The following is a 23,115-nucleotide window of genomic DNA, read 5'->3' as shown; positions in this document are numbered from 1 at the left end:
TTTTTTGTTGTTATTGTGTTTTTGTTCAAAGGACTTTAAGTTTCATATCTTAAGTTTGTATTTTTATACATTTTATTTATCAGAACTTCAATATATTTTGACGTTGCTCTGTTCTGTTGTGACAATAAAACAAACAAGTTTATTTTTAAAAGTGAGGACTCATAAATAACTACAAATAACTAATGTTAGGGAAATCTGTTTATGTTACGCGTTTCTGGATTTTTTTTATATTGGCCGATATATCGGAATATCGGATTTTTAAATCACCAAATATTTGTATAAATATCGGCCTAAAAAATCCTTTATCGGTCTGGCTCTAATCAACACTCATTAAGGCTTTGACTGAGGGGGAACTTAATACATACTGCTCAGCAATCTGAGTAGTGATAAACATTAAACATTCCTACAATGTAATTATCCATTAAAGAAGAAGTCAAATAGCAGTAGCCATTCCAAAGCCAGGCCTCACACCTCGCCCCAACGCATGCACGTCTATGCATGCGTGTTTCTATAAAAAAAAAAATGGGGTTGGCAGTGGCAAAAGATTTTTTGGTCATTAATAAAATGTAATTGCAGGCAAACCGAACTGTTATCAGCTTCCCCTCAAACAAGCATTTTGGTTGAAACTCAAGATCCTTTGAAACATTTGGCCTTGGTTGTCCCACTCACACTTTATATAAACACTTTGAAAATCCTTCCAACTATGAGTATCTACACACACACACACACACACACACACACACACACACACACACACACACACACACACACACACACACACACACACACACACACACACACACACACACTATCTTCTAGTTCCAAGCAATCAAGGCACTTATTTATAAATGAGGCCTGTCTCAGATTGTTCATGGAGGCTTTGCAACAAAACCACAATCTGCCTAAAGCGAAAAGCCAACAAGGTAAAGAGCGTAGGCCGTGATCTTTTTTAAGCCTTTATCTGAAGAAGGAAAAACTTACATAAAAGAAATATTCAGTTTCACATGTGCTTCATTTTAATGTTTAACCGGCTGACTCTTCTACAGTGTATTTTGGGAAAATTCACCAATAAACTTCATGTCCCCATACACATAAATAATGTCAATAATTTAAAGGTCCCATGTTATGCTCATTTCCAGGTTCATGCCTGTATTTTGGGCTTCTAGTAAAACATGCTTTGTGTAACAAAAACATTATTTTTCTCATACTGTCTGAATATACCTGTATTCACACTCTTTCTGAAACGTTCCGTTTTAGCGACTGTCTCTGTAAACCCCCCCTCCTGAAAAAAGCCCGTCTGCTCTGATTTGGTCAGTGTTTCTGGATTGCAGCCGGGGAATGACTGTAACGGCACTGTAGCGACAATTTCTACCTTTATATAGTATAGTTGAAGTCCTGACGGCTCGTTTAAAGATACAGTTTCTCTATACGGGCTGTGTGCATTTCTCTGTTGATTGAGCATTTTGATACTTTCACTTTATTTATGTAGCACCTCAACCTGCTTTATAATCAAAAAGACATGGAAATCTCAGTTTTTAAAATATGGGACCTTTAATGTTCTGCAGGACACCATTGTTCAAAATATCCACCTTTACTTAAAGTTATTTAACTATGCTTTTACATACATACATTTTTCTGCCAAGTCTTTAAGGATTTGAATGCAAAAACTGAACTTTCTTCTCCAACTTTATCCATACTCTGCTAAGTGGAGTGTAGGTTCCAAAAATGACTAAAAACAATCCATATTAGAATCTGTGTTTTTTGTTATTATGGTACCTTCTAAAATTTGCAAGAAGAATTGTTATGTTTGTAATGTTGTATTTTCATTTTTGTCAAACTACCTTATTCTGGCTGCGAGCATTGCAAATGAAAATGTAGTCATTTTTACTTACTACTGACAATTTATTTTACTATTGACCCTGTTTGCTTCCCTTGTGTGGCAGGACTGAGGCTTTTGCCACACCACACCTTCCCATTGCTGCAATGAACTGGGTTGACACACCTCATGTGTTGTGTGACAAGCTCCTTAGTAAACTCTTTGAGGAAATACCATGATAATTTACTGGTAGTCTGTGTTGTCCGATTTAAAGTCAAACATCTCTCTCTGTATCTAGTAGAGGATGGATACCCGACCCCGATTGTACCCAACGTGCCGGGGCGGGTTCGGACAGATATTTAGAAATGATGTTTGGGTTCGGGTCGGGCTCGGTCTCATCAGCATGATAAGGCATTGAACATTTAAAATGTAATTTGAATTGAATTTTATTTCCGAATGCCTTCCTACAGTTGCTTAATGAAAGCGGGCTTTCCACACAAACGTCCATGTGTCATTAGTATGAGAAAAAAATTTGATTTTAACTGTGTCGGGCTCGGACATAAATATCTTAATGCCTGTCGGGCTCGGGCCGGGTTTGGTTACTGCTCTTTTTGACGCGGGCCGGGCTCGGACAGAAAAATGCGTCCCGATCCGCACTCTACTATCTAGCTGCCATGTCAACAGTACATTATTAATTAATACAACACCAAGAGAATGTTTTGGATGACAGTCACTCAATCACTATGCAGCAGCATATGCATGCATACAATTGTAAAACTATGAACAGTATGTAATCTTCCAAACAAAAAACTGATATAATAAAATACAGATAATGCTTGCTTGCATCTAATATGAACTTGTCTTCCTGTGTATAATGATGTAGCTAATGATGCTAATGTAGCTGATGATGCAGATGAGTTCACAATTAATAGTGTATGTATTATATACGCATATGTTTTAATGTTATATGTTACAAAAATAACTTATAAGGATGAATGTGACCCATAGATTTCCATAGGAAATGGGTCATTATTGACATACAAATGGAAGTGGAAAGTTGCGGTAATGTAAAACTTTATTAAACTTTATTTTCTCAAAGCGGTAGAGTAAAAAAAACAGACCAGCCGTGTTCATTTTGACCCACTCATGCACCAAAAGGTTAAATAAATGACTTTTTGAGCCAGTTAACTGACATCACCTAACAAGATTTCTGGGGTTTGAAACTTGTTACCTCTTAATGCTAGAGCCTTGTGTCATTTAAAGACACTTTAGAAGACGAGAGCCATTGCCGGAGTCATGAGGATGAAAGAGTGCAGAGCATTTGGCGTATAAATGACCCACGGGTCAACCAGAGTCCCTTCAGGAACTCAGCACAACAATAGGGAAAGGAAAGCTGAGTGTTGATGAAAAATGGATGTATGTGGTGGATGCGTTCCATATGACGCTCTCCTCTCAGATGGGAGCAACAGGCCTGGATTAGGTTCCCCATCCCAAATCCCAATCCTAGCCCATCAGCGAAGAAAAATAAGGAAAACTGACCACAAATCAGCATCTAGGGTTTCTTTATGCTCTGCCGTCAAGCTTTTATGTATCACATTTATGCATGGACTTTATGTTTTTATTCAAGATGATATACAAAGAGTATTATTGTGCCGAGCTTTTGCTCATGGGCAATCTGACATGGTTAACAACTAGGCCCTGTCACCCCAGGCTGAGGAGCTACACGTCGAGCTTTTTCAAATATAAAAAGATGTGATATTTCACAACTTTATTTCCCTTTTTCTAAGACAGATGTAATGTATGTCAAACAGTAGCTCATGCCAACTATTTTAATGTTAACTGGTAGCCATTTGGTCTCTCGTTATGCACTTGATCAGCATCTATCTTGCATTAGATACTGTATGTGTCTTTCTTTAAAGGTTCACTTAGTAATGTTTTGGCTCTTATGCGGAACATAAGTGGGTGGCAAGTCTCATTAATCAATGCTAGTCACTCTTAATAAAGTTTAGAGCTGTGTTGCCAGCGTGTTTCATATTTCACAAGCATGTTTAATGCACGTCTGCAGCTCATTTAGATGTGCTAACAGATGCTGAGTGGTTGTACTTTAATAGAACAACCTTTATTGTTGCTTTGAACTTTCTCTATAAAATGTCAATATATACGTAGCTGGTCACACAGCCCAGCTGCTGTCCTTAACCTGTATTTTTTGCCTGATGTAACAATCAGGCGGTTCCTGTGAACAATTCGTACAATTAGCTACGAAAGGTAATTGACTGCCGCTGTAAAGCAGCGACCAGTAGTGGACGTAGTACAGTAGTTATGACCTGATCACCTAGTATAAGACCGATAAAATCTACATAGGGACAAGGTTGGGGTGGTGAATGGTTCCCAAAACATACGGCTTGCAAGCGGAGGGGGGGAGTGGGGTGGGGTTGAGTTTGCGTCACAGGATAAGTTAAGGGGAAGACTTTCCCCCTGGAGACGGGTGTTTACGTCTCGGAAGTACTACTTAAGGGGACCGGTGTTTTAGCCGAACCCACAAACTTTTTTTTTTCCCCAGTTGTCGGACATGATATGTTAATTAGTACTCCTATATCATTATTGAAAGAGTATCTGTGATCCCGGAGAGCAGGAAGGGCACGTAGTTTAATGAGCTGACACTGTCTCCCTCTCTTCCTCTATTGCTTTTTTCCTAGTCTTGCAATGCCAGACCTTCCTCCACAGCACTGCAGAGGAGGGTCTGGCTAGTCCACACAACATTCCGGGATGGTAGAAAAACGTGCTCTGGTTTATTGGCATTGCTTTAAACCACTCACAATTGTCTTGGTCGGCGCTATGTGACTATGTGAATATATGCGCAAAATATCGGGAAGGAACTTGTTTTGGTGGAACATGTGTACGTTCAAAAGTTTTTTTTTAGTCTTGCAACAGCAAACTCAGAGGGACGTAGGGAGGGGAGGCACTTCAAGTGACACATGCGCTTGTGCTGGTTGAGATTGCTGTTAGCCTCGTTTCACTCAGAGGAAAAATGTCAAAAAGACAACAAAGTTTGCTTAAAGGTGCAATATGTAATATTGTGTGTAATACTGGCAGTTAGCGGTTAAAATAGTTACTGCACTACCAATTCAAAATACTGGAGAGTCGTCTCCCCCGCCCCCTCCTGCCCAGACTCGAAGTTCACGGAGGTTGCCAGGCTGAGACCGCAGCATTCACAACAATGTAGCTGGACGCTTTTCTCACATAGCGGAGTAGCTAACGGTAGATGCTAGTCTCACATAGCCAGACATTACTCCACAGCACAGAGGAGTAGCTAACGGTAGATGCTAGTCTCACATAGCCAGACATTACTCCACAGCACAGCCGAGTAGCTAACGGTAGATGCTAGTCTCACATAGCCAGACATCACTCCACAGCACAGCCGAGTAGCTAACGTTAGATGCTGGCTATATTGACAGTCATAAAAGCCCGTGCTCACGTGGAGCTCTGTAACCAACTAACAGACACACTTTTTCGGCTTAAAATTACAGTATGAACCGCTAAAAACACAACAACCTCACGGTTCTCTCCACACGCCAGTCAGGCACACTTCCTTGGCTTAGAATTACAATACGAAACGCTAAAAATACCACTACCTTGCCGACGGAACACACTTCATTGGCTTAGAATTACGGCAACAATCGCTAAACACACTGCAAACTCATAGTCCCCTCTTTCCGATTTACAGCCCCCCTCTCGTGGCTTAAAATAACTCACCGTTGTCGGCTCCAGCCGCTGAAGAGGCTACACGCTGTAAACAGCCATGGGCTGCATGCCTGGTCCTCCCGGTAACGTTAACAGTTAGCAGGGTTAGCATGGCTGCGTTAGTCAGGACCAGTCGGGATCACTTTACTGGCTATGTCTCAATTGTTTTTGCGAGTAACCAACTCGGTTACTCTAGCTATATAATTCAATGTAACTACACAAATGTTGAAATGACAAAAAATGCCCATCCCTAGTAGCTGTGATAAATTAGCGTGGAGCTAATGCTTACCGGTTCAGGAGAAAATAAGCGTCCTTTTGGGCTCTAAGCTGTCTCCATCTTTCAAATACATCTCCAATATTTACCAGGGGGTTGTTACGTCTCTGGTCACGCAACTGTTAGAAACATGCTGTTTTCTTTTTTTAATGTCATGTAGAATCTATCTCCGTTGATCCTGTTGGTTTGTTTGCTGCTTTCATGGCTGTACTAACGTTACAGCTGTAGCGCGCTGGGTTTACGTTTTTACAGGTATATCTGGCAACCCGGCCTGCCTGTCAAACTGGGCCGTTGATAACAACACACAGATCAAAACATAAACATAAATTCCGTCACGGAATGTAAATTTCAAAAAGAAAAATATTGAAATTAGCATTGTTGTCAGAAAAGATATTATTTCAGTTTAACATGTTTCCTTAATATCTGATGAGGCATTGGTGTCATTTTTGGATTTATTACAGTACAAATATTACATATTGGACCTTTAACTTGTTCAAATATGCTGGCCAGTCGGATCCCAAACCATCAAAAATCGTTTTGGCCGATTTAAGAATGTGGAGACACAGCAGAAGTACGCCTACCATTAATGTTGCTAATGCACCTGTCGATAGCTGGGATGACCCACACAGGGAAAGAAAGAAAGAAATGGGGGAATGAGAGGCGGGGGTTCTATCGATGCTGTACGGGCTGTTTTGGACAAATAGGCTAATGATGGTAGGAAGAAATCGCAATTATTCCATGCTGTGTTTGTGTTGATTATTGGGTGGTAATCATTGCAATATACTATATATGTTTTAATTTGCATGTGTATATTTAAGTCCCACCAGTAGCCTGTTGCTGTTTACATGGTCATGGTCACATGATGGAGTGTTTGTCTCATTCAGTGGGTTTTTTGGGTAATATAATAGTCCGATGGATAATTGCTGCTTGTGAAAACGATTGTTGCAGTGTATTTTTGAATTTGTTTTACATTTCACACCTAAGCAGTGTTCTGAAATTAAAATAAACATTGCTCTGATGTACACACAGCGTTGTTTAGGTTTTTTTAGTCAGAGAAGCTACGTAGGCAGTGTCACATTTTATTTTTTTTTGTTCCGTTACCTTCAACCCCTGTTTAGAGTTGTCAGATCCACCCACCCTCTGCGCTCCGGGACCTCCCTCTTTACAAATTAAGCACTGGATTGGGGGTTGAAGTTGCAAAATTATAGCATTTTTCATTTGGTTTGGTTTGCTTTTGCACTAGTCTCGCTTTTCCAGACCTTCCTCCACCGCTGCGCAGCGAAGGAGGGTCTAGCTAGTCCACACACCATTTCGGGATGGGAGTAAAAGGTGCTCTGGTTCATTGGCATTTCTTTAAACCAATCACAATCGTCATGGGTGCTGCTAAGCACAGAGAAAAACCACGGTGCTGTTGCATAATAGCCTCGGGAAGGAACTTGTTTTGGTGGAACATGTGCACGTTCAAAAGTTGTTTTAGTTGTGCAACAGAAAACTCTGATTGGACAGATAGTCTAGCTAGCTGTCTGGATTTACCCTGCAGAGATCTGAGGAGCAGTTAACCATAGTCCTCATGAATCCACCACAGTTTAAAATGCCAACACAAAGGAAGCCCAAGGCAATTGATATCCGGCCTAAATGAGTGAAATCTGGCGGAATTTTTGTCGGCGACAGGGCAATCCCGGAAGTGGAACTTCGAGGATATAGACTACTTTCACACTGTACTTTGTCAAACGCACCAAAAACTGGAAACATACGTCATGCAATTGTTACGGTTGCTTGTTTCTTGGCCAGAATATACAAAACTCGCCAACACTTCTGGTCTCAAAGATAATGGAGCAACACCAAATTTATAATGTTTGGGGTTTTCTGTTTCTGGTTTTGTTTCAAATATTTTAGAAGAAGACGAACAATATACGCAGCCGACGGACAGCGAATGAAGGAGAGAGAGAGATGATGATGTCGCACAGACGACCAGCAATGTATGGTCAGAACAGCTTACGGATCTGAAAGTTAAATCATCCCTTAAATCATAAAGAAGTCAGTAAATTGTGTGCAAGGTTGAATTTGAAGGCTACTGAATGCATTGTTTTTGGTCCATTTCCTGTAATTGGGTCAGATTGCATTCTCACCTAAAGCAAACCAAACTCTAGTACACTTGGAAGCAAACCAAGACCCTCCCCCCTCATTAATGAATGTAATAACTACACCTGTGCTTTTCCTGATATGGCATGTGTAGTTGGTCTGTGGGATGTTTCTCCCAGCTCTCCACAGGGGCTTACTGAGACTACCTGCCTGGCTCTAGACTTGTAGTACGAATGGAACCCATCTGCACTGTGACTGTACTCTCCTATAAGTCTTGTAATCTACAGTATACAGTATATCCCAGCCTGTGTGTTTGGTCAGCTTTTTGGCTGTAGCAATAAGACTGCTGAAAGACAAACTGAGTAACTTTTTGTTTTTTTTTCCCTGCGATTTTCCTCCGACTAAAGTCTCAGATACTGCGGCGTTGCGGTGAAGAGAATGGAAAGAACAAATTAAAGCAGATAGGCAAAGCTCCAGGTTTTCCTCGCACCATTTGTGATCGACATTTATTTCAAACCAGTGACCAGTTTATGCAAATAAAGAACACGAAAAGGGAGCAGGAGATGTGTGGTTCAGATAGCAGACCTCAGTAATAATGGGCTGGTAGTATGATGTATGAGCCAATTTAAATAACATAAACCCTCATTTCATCTGGAAACTCAACACACACACACACACGCACGCTCTCCAAAACGCATACATATACATAAGATCAGAGTATGTGCACATAGTGATACAGCACATATGGCATTAAGAAACATTTGCTAGTCCACATGCCTGGTTCCCTGGAGCCACTGGAGCCATAACTACAACAACTGGGCTACTTCAGTGTATTTGGCCACTCCACCTTAATCTACATCAGTCGAGCTCCAGGAGCCAAAGGATATTGGCACGGAGAGAGAGAGAGAGAGAGAGAGAGAGAGAGAGAGAGAGAGAGCAGAAATTTCTCTTCTGCTAACCGTCCCTTCAGTACATCCCATTCCTCCATTTCTTTTTAACATCTTTAACATTTTCATCAGTCTCACTGTGAAAAATTCTGACTATCCACATTTAAAGCTGCATTCATTCATTTTATTGGAACATATGACATTGTCATCTTATAAAGCTATTTATAAAGTGCTAAAGCTGTTTACACATTCAGCAGTCATGGAGCAACATTAGCGTTCATTTAGAGTTATGTTTCTGGCCACTTGACGGATGGAAGTTTATGTTAATTCTCATTTAAGCTCTGTTTTGGCTCTCTATGTACCCCTGTGTTCACCAGGGGCCTGTTGCACAAAACCAGGATAAGGGTTGCGAAGATCCAGGACTTATGCTGCGTTCATGCCACCTGGGAATAACAGTGACCGCCCCCGTGGTTACGTTGTTTTTCCGACTGCCAGTGTTCACATAGTCGGGATGCGTGTTCTACTTCTTCTCTTTGGCATAACAACTTGTTGCATGACTGCCACCAACGGTTGGCCGTAGCCTTGAGCATCAGGTGTGTGAAAACATGGAGGCCACAATAACAAAAGAGTGGCTGCTGTTTTCTTATACGAGCATCCAAACAGCACAGGTGTTTGTTTGTGTTATCTGCAGGACAACCAACGGGAAAGGACACGGATAAGGTGTTGTTTTTTTATACATGGGCCTATTTAATATGAATCATTTGAAACATTATGTCTGGATGTTTCTTGGCAGAGGCGTTTGTCCACCTCAGTTGTCATTGAAATATGTTCCGTGAACCAAAGTCGCCCACATCAAACGTCAGTTGTCAACAACGCGTCACCAACTGGGAAACTCGGTTAGCAAAATCCAGCCCGAGTTTCCCACCTCTGACGTGAATGGTGACGTTTATACCTGCACCTTTAAAGTCATAATGGATGAACAGAATGGCTTTATAAATCAGTCATATTACCTTCTAAACAAAGCTAGCGATTACATTTTCTAAAGGTTTACTAAATATTTCCTTTTTCTGTTTTCTGATTGTTACACTATATTTGTTTATTATGTCAGCTATATCTAGTAATTTTAATAATTCCCATTGTATTTTTAACTCTAGTTTTACGATCAGGAAACTGGAAATTTTAATTGCTGGTCTTTTCTGCTTAAAAATAGTCCAAACATTCCTCAAAAAAATATTTACATGTAAATTATCTCACTTTATAATGAGTTTAGCTAGATCCTTTAATGTCCACTTCCGGGATTGCTCTCCTTCTGCCGGAAATCCCGCCGCATGTCCGTTTTCGTACGTCTGTCACCTTCCACTTAGCGTCTTAGTGTTGGCATTTTAAACTCCGATGGATTTCTGAGGACTTTGGTTAACTGCTCCTCAGATCTCTGCAGGGTAAATCCAGACAGCTAGCTATACTATCTGTCCAATCTGAGTTTGCTGTTGCACGACTAAAACAACTTTTGAACGTTGTTTTAGTTGTTGGTGAAATGTTGCACCAAAACATTATTATTTTACAGCGGCACCAGGGCTCCGCTCGGCACTTAGCACCGCCCAAGACGATTGTGATTGGTTTAAATGCCAATAAACCAGAGCACGTTTTTTCACCCATCCCGGACACTGATGGGCCGGCCAGGCTCCAACTCCATTCTGCCTTTAAGCTACTCCCTTGCTCCCTTCCTTTCATCCTTCTGCCACCAATTTACTCATTGTAGGCCTCCATGTCTCCATCACTGGCACCAACCTGGCTGAACACATTGGTACTGGATTATTATTTATTATATTATTTATCTGTTATCCACACTCGGGCTTTACATTTCCAGTTTGTAAACAGGAAGAAGAGGAGCTAACATGAGCTACGCCTACAGAAACTCATCAAATCAATAGAAAATTAGGTTCAAAAAAAAAAAAAAAAAAAAAAAAAGAACTAAAGCAATGAGAGCTTAGCAACAAAAATGGAGACTAAATACCAAACACAAAGAACTCCAGGACTACTTTAACAAGCATGTACTCATAGTCATAACGAGGTAGACACACTTATGCAATCAAATATGAATGTATTCCTACAAGCATACACATACACAGACCATGCAGGTGGCCGACCATGATAACAAACAGCATAATTAGGAACAGGTGAATGTTATAAAGGCAATATCTGCTGCAAATATTGGACAAATGAACACGGAGCAATGAGGGAAACAAGTATGTTTGAGCGATCAGGAATATCATCTAAACCGCAACAATTTGCTGGATGAAGTAGCGTCTGGCTGACTTAATGACAGAAAGGTGAGGTCGCCACGTGGAGCAGAGAGGAAATGGGATGTAGAGGGGTTTTTATTTTTTAAAGAGAAAAAAAGTAACACAACTGGTCTACAGCCACATACAATACCACTGCCTCTGGAGCCCGAGCTGAGACTAAATGTTCTTCCAAATTAAAGCTTGAATGAGATGAAAGATTGAATTCAGACACTGGTTAAAAACTGTTGAAAGGGGAATGAGAAAGGAGTAAGATGTTATTCACTATCATCTTTAGCCTCGTCTTCTGCTGTATGTCTTTTGCAATAACAATATCGCCGACGCATCTGGTAGTTTGTCATTTTGGGAAATACATTTTCAATACACTGTCTTGCAACAGTTACGTGACAAGATCGACACCACCCTCATGTCTGTGCACTAAGTCCTCGTCCACACGTATACGGGCATTTTTGGAAACCGGGTTTTTCCCTGCTAAGTTCTTAAAAAAAAAAATCCTGTCCACACAAGAACTGTTTAAAAAGAATCTTCAACCAAATGAAAATGCTAAAACATAATTGAAGTGCTGTCAAGGGCAAGCCAAACCAACAGGTGGCAATAAACCTTAAGCCATTTTGGCCAATCAGAAGCCTGAAAAAAAATGGTATTACTGGAAGGCCTACTTTGCTGCAAAAAATTGTCTCATCCCTGAATGGCTTGTACTCTGGTTGGGTTGGTTAGGTTTAGGCAAGAGGAGGGTTGGGTTTAGGCAAGAGGAGTGGGATTGGTTATGGTTAGGGTAAGTAAAAATGTCAGGGCGAGCCAATCAGGGATGACTCTTTGTGACGCCTCACAAAGGACATACCAGCGCACACTATGAAGTTACAAGCCAAAAACTCAACACTGAAAGCAGAGTTTGTGGAAATCTTCACCGGTGGAGATCCGTTTCCAGTTACCTTCAACGCAGCTTGCATGTGGACGAAAGGCCAAAACAGCCAAAAAATGCAAAAAGCTACATTTAAAACAAAAAACACATTTTTTCTTACTTATCATCATGGTATTGGAATTGGAATTGGAAATTGATTTATTTGAAACAGGGACAATGCACAAATAAACATTAAACTTGTTAAACAAGAGAATATGTCTTGGGCCAGGTTATAGCAACAATTGCTAATTTCCACCTGTAGTCCCTGGGCAGGTATGACTCATACAGATTTTTTGTTCAGGTTTTGTGATATCTGTCATTTTTGGTTCAAAATACCAATTAAAAACTCCAGTGCAGTCATTTTCATTCTTTATGGTAATAATCTTGATATCTACAGATATGTAGGCCAAGTCATATACAGTCATGTCATGTCATGCCTGCTTGCACACAAACTACGCATTTGCACACTTGGGCATTCTTCCATCATGAAAATCATATTTTTTAAAGGCAAGCCAATTTTTCATTTATGGAAAGAGCAGGAAGTCCTCTAGTCTGGACCTGAGCAGCACATACACTCTTCCTCTCATCAGCTCTATTGGAGCTGAGGAGGATATCCTCCAGTCATCCTAATGGCTCCAGTGAGTATTAATCTAATACTCCTGTCTCAAGTATGGCGATGGAGGCTTACAGAAACCTGGCTGCTTCAGTCTTAATCTTCACTTTTCTATGTCCCACTCTGTCTTTTTGCTCCGTCCCAGTTTCTCTTTTCTGTCATCCCCTATCGATGTCTGTCATTTCTCTCATTAGTCCTTTTACAATGTGTCTTTTTTCGTAACACTCATTTTCGTCTTGCCTTACTGCAAAATGTACCTAAACGATATTTTGACATTTTTATGAAGCAGAGATTTAGGTATGGCTAGATTGACCATGGAAAAGGGAAAGGAAAATGTGTAGGATAAAAGGACAGACAAAGATATGCCATAATGGTGTTTATACAGTGCAATCAATGCGCCCACAGTGGGCGTCCTGTAGTACTACTCACTTGCTGAAGGAACAAAATTTTGCTCCATCCTCGAGACTTATTTTATCTCCGCTGTTTGGGGCTACAAGTAGCATGCTGATTACCATGATATATTGAATTAGTTTGACAGAAGAATAAACATGCTAAAATGATCATTTTAAATAGATAGGGCCCTTGCTGTTCTAAAGATGGATATTTCAGAAGACCTCCTGTATTAGCCAAAGTAGAGACAGACTCAACTTTTGGAGAAACGCAACCCCGCGTCACGCTGTGGTGGCCAATTATGTAACCGGTGATCAGAGCTTGTTGATGTGTTTAGAGCTATGGTTTGAGGCGGAGTTAGAGTCCCGTAGAGTGAAAAGGAAACACCACTGCCTTCATCGTTGTCACAAGAAAGTTTTAAGACACTATGAGGGTAAAACAATGAGACACGAGCACTGAACTGCCCAGGAGTTTGCGTAATAGCTGAACGTTTCCTGCAACAACAAAGCACTCGCTATGTTTTGCTCATCTGTTTTCTTTGTCTCTCTCCCCCTGTGAAATACGCTGCCTTCAAGTGCAGTCGGAAACGGTGAAATCTATAAACGATCTGACGGAAAACAGTAAATGTGAAATTTTAGGATTATAGCCAAAGTATTCATCTGCTTAGTCATAGAGTAAGCTTGACTCATTTCTAGTTTGAAATGTGTTACTGTTAACCCCTGTTCCCTGCGCCCCCTTAACACGAGCTCCTATAGTGAATGTAGGTGACAGAAGAAGAAGCTCTGGCTGTCTGGGAGATGGCAGCCAAATTGTCAGTAATAACAATTTATTTATTACATTTTTATTATTATATTTTTTTATTCTCTCAAAAATCTAAAAGAAAATGCACAGCAGTGTGTAAATTCTACAATGTAATGCTAACTGACACAGCTGGGACCCCCTAAAATGTTGATTTGCACTAAGGTGAGCTAAGTGTAAGTGACGCTAGCGAAGCTAGCTAGCTAACGTTATCAATCTGCCCCTGTACCAAAGCTCTTCAGAAATCTCTTCACCCCTCACCCAAAGGGATTTAGTGAATATTAGCTATACAAATTAGCTAGTTGTGTATATACTGTATGATTCAGTTGTTTGGTCTGGTATTGGTCTTGACTCAGTCTTGCCCTGTCGTAGTCTTGGACTTGTCTCGGCCTCAACCCCTCAAAGTCTTGGTCTTGTGTTGGTCTCAACCCCTCAAAGTCTTGGTCTTGTGTTGGTCTCAACCCCTCAAAGTCTTGGTCTTGTGTTGGTCTCAACCTCTCAAAGTCTTGGTCTCAACCTCTCAAAGTCTTGGTCTCAACCCCTCAAAGTCTTGGTCTTGTGTTGGTCTCAACCCCTCAATGTCTTGGTCTCAACCCCTCAAAGTCTTGGTCTTGTCTCGGTCTCGATACACTCCAGTCTTGGTAATGACTTGGTCTCGGTTTAGGTGGTCTTGACTACAACACTGCCTGTGAGTGGCTATATCCACATACTGCTTAGTGATGCAGCTACACTTGGGAGGACTAAAGATTAAATGTGTGTCTTGGAGAGACATATGCATTTACACCTTTTAAACATCTGGCCAGCAGTCAGTCATTTTAATCCATATTGAATGCTTCTTGGATTCATTAACACTTAACTTTTTCGAGGTCCAATATCTGATTCATCAACGACACATTACGTTTTAATTAATGGAATCTTATCAACATGTTATATATTCTTTGTTTAATCTGTTCCAAAAAAGGTCTCAACCAACAATTCGTAGTTTTATGAAGACTTACAAATGGGAACTAAATCTTGGCTTTTAGCAGTTATTTCCTGTTAATTAGCGTGCTTTAGAGGTGCTGGTCGTCATGGATTTTTGTTACCTTTGGACAGAGCCAGGATGGCTGTTTCCCACTTTTAACAGTCTTTATGCTAAGCTAACTGCTGGCAGGCTTCATAATTAGCATACTGACATGACAGCGATATCTATCTTCTCTTACTCTCAGCCAAAAAACTAAAATAAGTGTATTTCCCACAAAGTCAAACTGTTCATTTTAAAGCATAACGAAGTAGAAGACCGTGTGCAAATCGGACTTGTCACCAATCCTCTATAAATTACAATATTAGTTAGTCCCTGTAATCTCAGCTGCAACACCGTTGACTTCGACACCCTTGTCATATGTTTCCACTTTGGCTGTGATTATATTCCTCTTCATTATTCATTCAAACCGAGTTGCAGCAGTGGCCAGCACTTGTAGCGAATGCCTTCCATGTGTGTCTAATTGCCTCAGTTGAGCTATTTAACACAAGGTGAAGTCATTAACACACGGACACACTTGTCAGATGTGGGGCCAGGTGGCCCTGGGTGCAAATGTAGACAACAGCACACTAACTACTAATTAACTACAGATTTACCTATGAAGAAGACAGGAACACCATTAAATCAGAAATCATAATGATTGAAATACCTTAATTGATGCATTAATTAACATATTGTTCCTGCATTACGTCAAGCATGAGATACTTTTAATCGTCATACATTACTGATTACTGATGTTCATTACACTACATGAGTGAATTCATGTTTTTTCATGCATGAATTCATGCATGACTTCATTATAATTCATGTGCCATTATTATAAAATGTTACCAAAAGTTGTAAGTCAGTCTTTGCTAAATCTCATGGTATGTGACTAAAAACTCAGTGACATTATGACATGATGTCTTTAGATGTAAGACGGTGTCAGACGTTATTCTTTCCAAAGTCTTTTCCGAGTCTTAGGTATTAGACATAATATAACATCACTTGGGGTGTTTTTGGAAAAAAAAAAGAATTATTTTATAGTATTTATGAGTTTATCCAAACTTTGTATTTATTTTGAATGTTGAATCATCAAATCAATTGGAAAGCAAATGATTTTTGCATTCATGAGGTTTTCATATGGAAACGTTAGTCATTTTATTTTAAAACCACTATATGACATAACATATTAAACCATACACTGAAATACAGTATGATCGTACTCATAACCAGCAATGAAACTAAGGCTCCAGCACACCATGCCTAAGTCAACATCGCCACCTGCTGTTTAATTGAGAACACTGCATCCACCCAGTAGCAAGTCAAAACTGAGTTGGTGAAGTACAGTTAATAAAAAAAAAAAAACAGAACAATCAGAAAACATTCATATATTAGTCTTGAGTCCTGCTAAAGCACTGACAAAGTAATGCTGAGATATGGTGTAAAAGTAAGTGAAGGTAATATCAGTGATCAGTGTGGAAGACAGATATTGGACTTTTTCATGAAAGACATGTGGACATGTCACAGTAGGAAAAGCACAGGTGTAAATAGTAAAATGAATGATGGCTGAATTCCATGTAGCTGCCTCAGTTTCCTCATGTTGTGCATGCTGGCTCACTGATAAACTATGATAAATTAAAACAATATATTATTATTATTTAATAATAATAATAATAATAATATCTGCTGTAAAAAAGCTCCCATGGCATGAAACTTTCACTTCATGAGGTTTTTTAACATTAATATGAGTTCCCCCAGCCTGCCTAAGTTCCCTCAGTGGCCAGAAATGGCGATAGGTGTAAACCGAGCCCTGGGTATCCTGCTCTGCCTTTGAGAAGATGAAAGCTCAGATGGGCCAATCTAGAATCTTCCCTTTATGACATCATAAGGGGAAAGGTTACCTCCCCTTTCCCTGCTTTGCCCGCCCAGAGAATGTGGCCCACCCATGAGAAAGAGAGAGACATCATGGCTTGCAAACAACCGAAGCATGGCAGTTGGTCAAGGCCACACCCCCACCCTCCACCTTGATTGTTTTGGTGTGAGTTGCCCCGTGGAGATAGAGTTGTCTGCCATTTCTCCAATATACAGTCCTTCCAGAAAAATGCGGAGTTTTTTGAGATTATGCGGCAAGTTTTCTTAAAAAATGTGATGGAATATGCGGGATATTTATGCAATTTTATGCGATGAAATTGCGGGAACTTGCAAAAACTGCAGTTTGATGAAAAGGAGAAAGAAAAGTGATTCCCCCAACACCCTGCTTTTCGATGATGTTCACGTCGCGTAATTACGTCGCTTCATAACGTTCCCATGGTAACAGGGGAAAATGGCTGCTCTTGTGTGAAGTAAACGCAACATTTTTCAACTTCCTGCTAAGATATATGTGAAAATGCGGGGGATTATGAAATCATGCAAGCCCCGCATATTTTGTGTGGAAATCGGCAATTTATGCGGCGAAAGTGCGGCATGTTTGAAAAAATGCGGCCCCCGCATAAATATGCAGACTTTGGCTGATTATGCATTGAATTATGCGATTAATCGCGTTTTTCTGGAGGGACTGAATATAATTGGATCTAAATGGCATTCAACTTGTAGTGATCAAAGCGACAAGTCAAATGCAATGTCTCACAAGCCTTCTATCCATGAGTATGCTTGCCAATAGTAGTTTGTTAGAAATATAAAAAAGTTCTGAAATGAAACTGCTCAAAACCAAGTCTGTGGATTTTCTCTAGTAACCGGGTCATGATAAACACGTAGCTGATGAGGCTTAGCATAAAGACTTGAAGCAGGGCAAAACAGCTAGCCTGGCTCTTTCCAAAGCTAAACAATCTTTACCTTCCAAAACATTAAAGCTCACTAATTAAATGTTATATTCCATTTGTTTCCTCTGTACAAAAAATAGAACCCCGGTGAAGTTGTGGTTTTTACTGGATGTGACTTCCTGGAGTCTTGCCTTCACCGCGAGTTTGCCACAGTCCTCCAGGAAGTGTGCCGGGCTTTGAAGCCAATTTAACATGGTGGCTAAACGGTGGAATTACAATTTCTGTGTCCGTCACGTAATGCCATTGGGCCCCGGAAATAAATTTGCTGGGCGTCACAACCCCCCACGAAATGACTCGTTTCACTATCAGAATTTGCATTAGGTCTTATAACATTTGTAAAGTCAGAGCCACACAATTAAATCATTTAATCCCCATTCCTTTTAGCGGAGCGCCAAACCAGAAGTAGCCGGCTTGGCTAGCGGAAGTTACAAGTCCGCTGCTCTATGTGCCCGCAACACTGCGGAAGCTGTGCCAATCATCTGGGTCATTTTTGGCTCCATGATGGCTTCATGTGCCACTGAGCAACTCCCACATGAATGACTGGGGCTCTGTATCCAGTTCTTATTATTTATCCATTGGTTGCCAGGTTACCAACAGGAATGTATTGCTCCCATTCCTGGAAACAACCCCTGTAAAACGGCAACGTTAGGTTTAGAGGTTTAAAGGTACTGGTCAACTTTTCTTTGTTCATCTTGGGTCAGAGCAAGGCAAGCTGTTTCCCCCTGCAACCAGTCTTAATGCTAAGCTAACTGTCTACTGGCTGTTGCGTCACATTTAACTGCCACGTGGTGTACTTTTTCGCATCTTAGAAAGTGAATAAGCATATTTCCTAAAACGTCAAACTATTCCTTTGATTTGAAAATAACACTATTGTATCTGTCTCTATAAACATTTAACATAAAACTGTCTATGGCTCCTAGCTCGAATGTGCAGGTTACTGTACAGTATACTGTATCTGCACAGTCATGCTGCGTTCCAGACACAATTTTTACCCGTAAGTTACGACTTCAGGGTAAAAGTCGTAACTTCACGAATTGGTTGCGTTCCAGGCAAAGTCACGACAAACCCTTCTAGCTAGCGGCTACCTAACGTTGATGTTAGCTAGCGCTAGCTGATACTAGCGATTTCTAGTCGCCGACATATTTTGGGCATTTTTTTGGGCCATTTTCTGCTTTTATTTTTGACAGGGCAGATGAAGACCTGAAAGGGGAGAGAGAGGGGGAATGACATGCAGCAAAGGGCCGCAGGTCGGAGTCAAACCCGCGGCCGCTGCGTCAAGGAGTAAACCTCTATATATGGGCGCCTGCTCTACCAGCTGAGCCATCCGGGCACCCATATTTTGGCCTTCATTTAATAAAAATAACCTGTAATAGTACACAATCGTATGTGTATTCTTTTGATTACAATGTGCGGAATTACTTTACGTTGCCTATTTATGTCTATTTATTTCTATTTCTCACCGCTAATCACCGGTGTCTGTACAGCATCAATAGGGGTCGCCATTATTTGTTGTTTATGTGTGCGTGAGACGTCAAAAACTGTAACTGGGAATACAACGATCTGGTACGAGTTCACAGGTAGTAAGTTAGGGGTTTGACTGCAGCATCAGTCACATGTACAGGACACCAGCGTCTGTCCTTAGCTGTTAGGTGAATCTACGTCAGAGGACTTCCCTTTAAGTCTATCTGTGATCAGCACATGGTCAGTGTAAACATTTGAGGACACCCCCACACCCACCAGCTGTCTCACATACGTCCACGTGCTAGTCGTCGCACACAAACAAACGCACGTACAGTACACATGTAACAGAGGAAGGAACGCAATCACACACATCACAGGAAGACACACGGACAATATTCATTCAGCTCTGCCGCTCTTCCCCGCAGTAATTATTGTTCATTACCTGGTTTTTACCAGTTTGGTTTTAATTATGTGTTTCATAGTAAAGAAATCTGCTCAAGTTAGAGTCAAACTTCATTTCCTTTGTATGGTTTTATTTGAATGGGGAAATGTATAGGTCTGTTTTTTTTCCGAAAACAAATCTAGAATTCGTATTTAGACAGAATGAAAACCTACAAGTATACGCAAAGTTTATAAGAGTTTTAAAATTTGGTACCTGAGAAAGGTCAAATGGCCCAGATGGTACCTAAATGTGCCCAAAACGCATCATTTGGAGAGGCAAAAAAAGACAAAAACAGAACAGCTTTCTAACTTTGCTCTGCTTCACTTCATAAGCATCAATATTTTCCCAGGGAATGTTCAAATGTTGTGCTGTGGGTTTCTAGAGGTTTTGGGCCACAGCTGCATCATTCCAGAGGGATATTCACTCTAAAAATGTATAGTTTTGTGAGGCGAAAATCAAATCTTTAATTTATGCTGTGTTCCATCTTCATTTACTCTGACTCAGTAAAATACAGTATATAATTATGCTTACACCGCTACATAAATCTCACAGTGTTACCTGTAGCTGGGTTTACAAGATCATTCAAACAGATCTTGGAATTGCAGAGAGATACTCACTTCCCTATGGGCATGTCATTACTCGAGCAGGGGCCTGAGCCAGAGGCATATAGGGCTTAAAAGGGTAAGTAATGGCTTCCCCAGCAGCTCATTTTCTTAGTTTAAAAGGTAGCCCCAAACCCAATATAAATACTTACTTTTACATTTGAATAATCACATCTAAGAACTTTTTATAATTACTTTTTACCAATAAAAATGCCATAATACAGCATGAAATGCATTTTTTTTAGCAAATCCAATCATTTGCATCATCATTTGACATATCTAGTTGTTTGCGGTGTTTATGGCTATAATCTATCTTGTGGCTTATCTGACAGTGTGGCTGCTAAGTGATACAAAGGAGATCAGATTCACTGCGGGGCCTTTAAACGTGAGTAATGGCCCCTAAATGAGGGGATCATCATTCCTGTCATCGTCATGAATTTGATTAATAGTGTTTGTGTGTGTGTGCGTTTGGGGGGGGTGTGTATTGATCAGCGTGATGATCTTGGGAATTTGATCCCTTTTGTTCGACCTGAATGATTGCAAATGATCTCGGATTCATCTCAACGGGGGGAATAAACACGTCGTGCTGATTTCGGTGTTAACTCTCTGAGTCACTGTGCAAACAGTAACGGAGGAGAGAAGAGCGTTTTGTGGAAATGTGCGCATCAACAAGCAGCTTTTGAAAACGCGCTTCATTTGCGTCACGGCTCTAATGTTCGTTTGCTCTCTCGGCAACTGGCCTCATACTGATAACGGACAACTGGGCCGAGAAACACACGATGTGGAGCACCGGCGACAACACATCATAATGGGATAACTTTATTTGGTTGGCCCCGATCACTGGTCCCGACTGTTATAAAACCACTGTAATGCAGCAGTGTAACAGAACGCATGTTCCCTCTCCAAAAACACGGTGCAGTCCTTCACATTTGATATTAAATGCATTTATGTGAACCTATTATTGCCACGTACTGTATATTTAAAGGACTTTTTATTGGTCTATTTGCTGTTTTCATAACTCATCTCATTCAGTAGGTTTTTATGAGTTCAAACACGGTTATTTTGACACTATTTTATAGGCTATAAGTTTCCATGGTGAATCATGTGATTACGCCTTAATCACTTTTTAAACTGATCCGTTAACAGCCTGCATTGATGGCTTAGAAACCCCTGCCAAATCTCTACAAACGTGTCTCTGCTTCCTGATAAAAGTTCGTTAAGACAAATGGCCCTTGGCGTACTGTAACCTGGACATAGAGGCTATGTAGCCTACTCATTAATGGTACTTAGTCGTTTATTATTATTGTTTTATCTTTATAGTTGACTCTCGGGTCATTTTCACCTTTTCCTTTGTCTGTGGTTTTTTTTCCGCCGTCATCAATCACGGTCCAATCATCCGCCGGTGTTAGCTGAATACAGGGAGGGGGGGACAGCCTGTCATCAAGGGGGGGGGGGGGGGGGGGTCGCTCTTATCACCCGCCGTCCCACAGGTGTAGAGCTCAGTCCACTCGCACTAAAAATGACACCCGGAGCTCTGCGCCTCTGCCTCGCCCTCGTTCTGCAGCTGAGGTGCGTCACGCTGCTCGCTATCCCGTCGGACAGGGGGACGGCAGGGCGGCGGGGCGCTTTGGATGCGACCAACACGGCGACCGAGAAGCTGGACCCGTTGTCCCATCTCAAGGATTTACCTCCAGTTCCTCACAAGAAGGCGCCTCAGTTTATGTTGGATCTTTTTAACGCGGTGGCAGCCGCCGACGGGTCCCCGAAAAGCCAGAAGGAGATTCTGGAAGGAAACATTGTGCGGAGTTTCGAGGATAAAGGTAAGTAAAAAAGGACATGTATGCGTTAACTACGATGGTTTTTGAGAATGTATTTTGGAGATACACAATCTAAGCTAAACGGCAGCATTAAATGTTATGGTTTAGAGTGCGTAATTGTATTCCAAACGTGCATTTACGCACGATTACGCGCGGCTTGTGTCCCAGTTAAACGGCTTGTTTTAAATACTTTGTTACCTGACTTTATCGTTGGATTATTTGAATGGTTAACTAGAATTGTGTTTGATATTGTTCCGCCTGCAGGTCACACTGGAGAGAGGTTTCACTTCTTTAACTTGTCGTCTTTTGGCCGAGAGGAGAGAATGATCAAAGCGGAGTTCCGTTGGTTCAGAAAGAAACAGAAGTTTTACCTCGGAAAGTCATATGGGCCTCATTTCTATAAGGTAAAATGTCTTTTTGGGTGACATTATTTAATCTGTTCTCATGTAAATATTTTTATTTTCGAGTAAGGAAACATATGACAATACTATTAATAATCTGAGCATTATTTTGGTGAGTAATCTAACACTAACAAATAAGAACAGCCCATCGTATTGCTATGGAAGATTTAGCTGCATTTAAGGTCCCTTCCTCGAGAAAATGTAACTTTTTTCACTAAAACAAAATATGCAATTTCACATCATTTTGGACCATTATTATTAACATATCTGTGTTTTTAAAATGTTGGAAAAGCTAGAACAAATTATAAATGAATAACACTCAAAAGGCTTAGAGACTGAACTAAACTAAATTTAGTAGATATAGGCCTCTAACTGAGGTTTGGAAGTTTTGATGCAAAAATGGCCTTGTTCACAGTTTAGTGAACTAACAGCTTTGTGTTGGGACTATCCAGGTGGATCTGTATGAGGTGCTGGACAGCCGAGTGAAGCCATGGAGAGGAAACCTCATCACCTCCAGACTGGTGCCCCTTTACACACATGGATGGGAAGTCTTCAATGTCACTCAAATGGTAACGCCCTCCCTATTTTTTCTTTAATTTGTTGTATTTTTGTAAGACATTTTTTTTGATCTTCATCGATGTTAGGTACAGTTTTTTCTGGTCATTTCCATGACGTTATGCAACATGTACCTAGATTTCTGTTTAGTTGGAGTGATACATTAGTTATTTACAATGAGAAGTTTCTAAAGTATTAACCAGCTCATTCGTG

General features: G+C 40.7%; 1 protein-coding gene across 3 annotated transcripts in view; it reads left to right on the top strand.

The window, feature by feature from the left end:
* LOC114547607 (bone morphogenetic protein 2) overlaps positions 1-23,115 on the top strand; it is a 258,058-nt gene that overhangs the window by 231,953 nt on the left and 2,990 nt on the right. The window contains exons 1-4 of one of the 3 annotated variants that reach the window (XM_028566874.1): positions 20,431-20,514; positions 21,732-21,949; positions 22,211-22,350; positions 22,800-22,916. In XM_028566874.1, coding sequence (XP_028422675.1) covers positions 21,850-21,949; positions 22,211-22,350; positions 22,800-22,916 — 357 coding nt within the window. In that variant the 5' untranslated portion in view covers positions 20,431-20,514; positions 21,732-21,849. Of the gene's footprint in view, positions 1-20,430; positions 20,515-21,611; positions 21,950-22,210; positions 22,351-22,799; positions 22,917-23,115 lie in introns of those variants that run through there. The other 2 variants (XM_028566872.1, XM_028566873.1) reach the window with 2 other exon arrangements.

The sequence above is a fragment of the Perca flavescens genome, chromosome 21 (assembly GCF_004354835.1).
Source record: "Perca flavescens isolate YP-PL-M2 chromosome 21, PFLA_1.0, whole genome shotgun sequence".
NCBI classification, from domain to species: Eukaryota; Metazoa; Chordata; class Actinopteri; order Perciformes; family Percidae; genus Perca; species Perca flavescens.
Note: the sequence above shows the minus strand (reverse complement) of the source record. Positions and strands in the feature narration are given on the sequence as shown.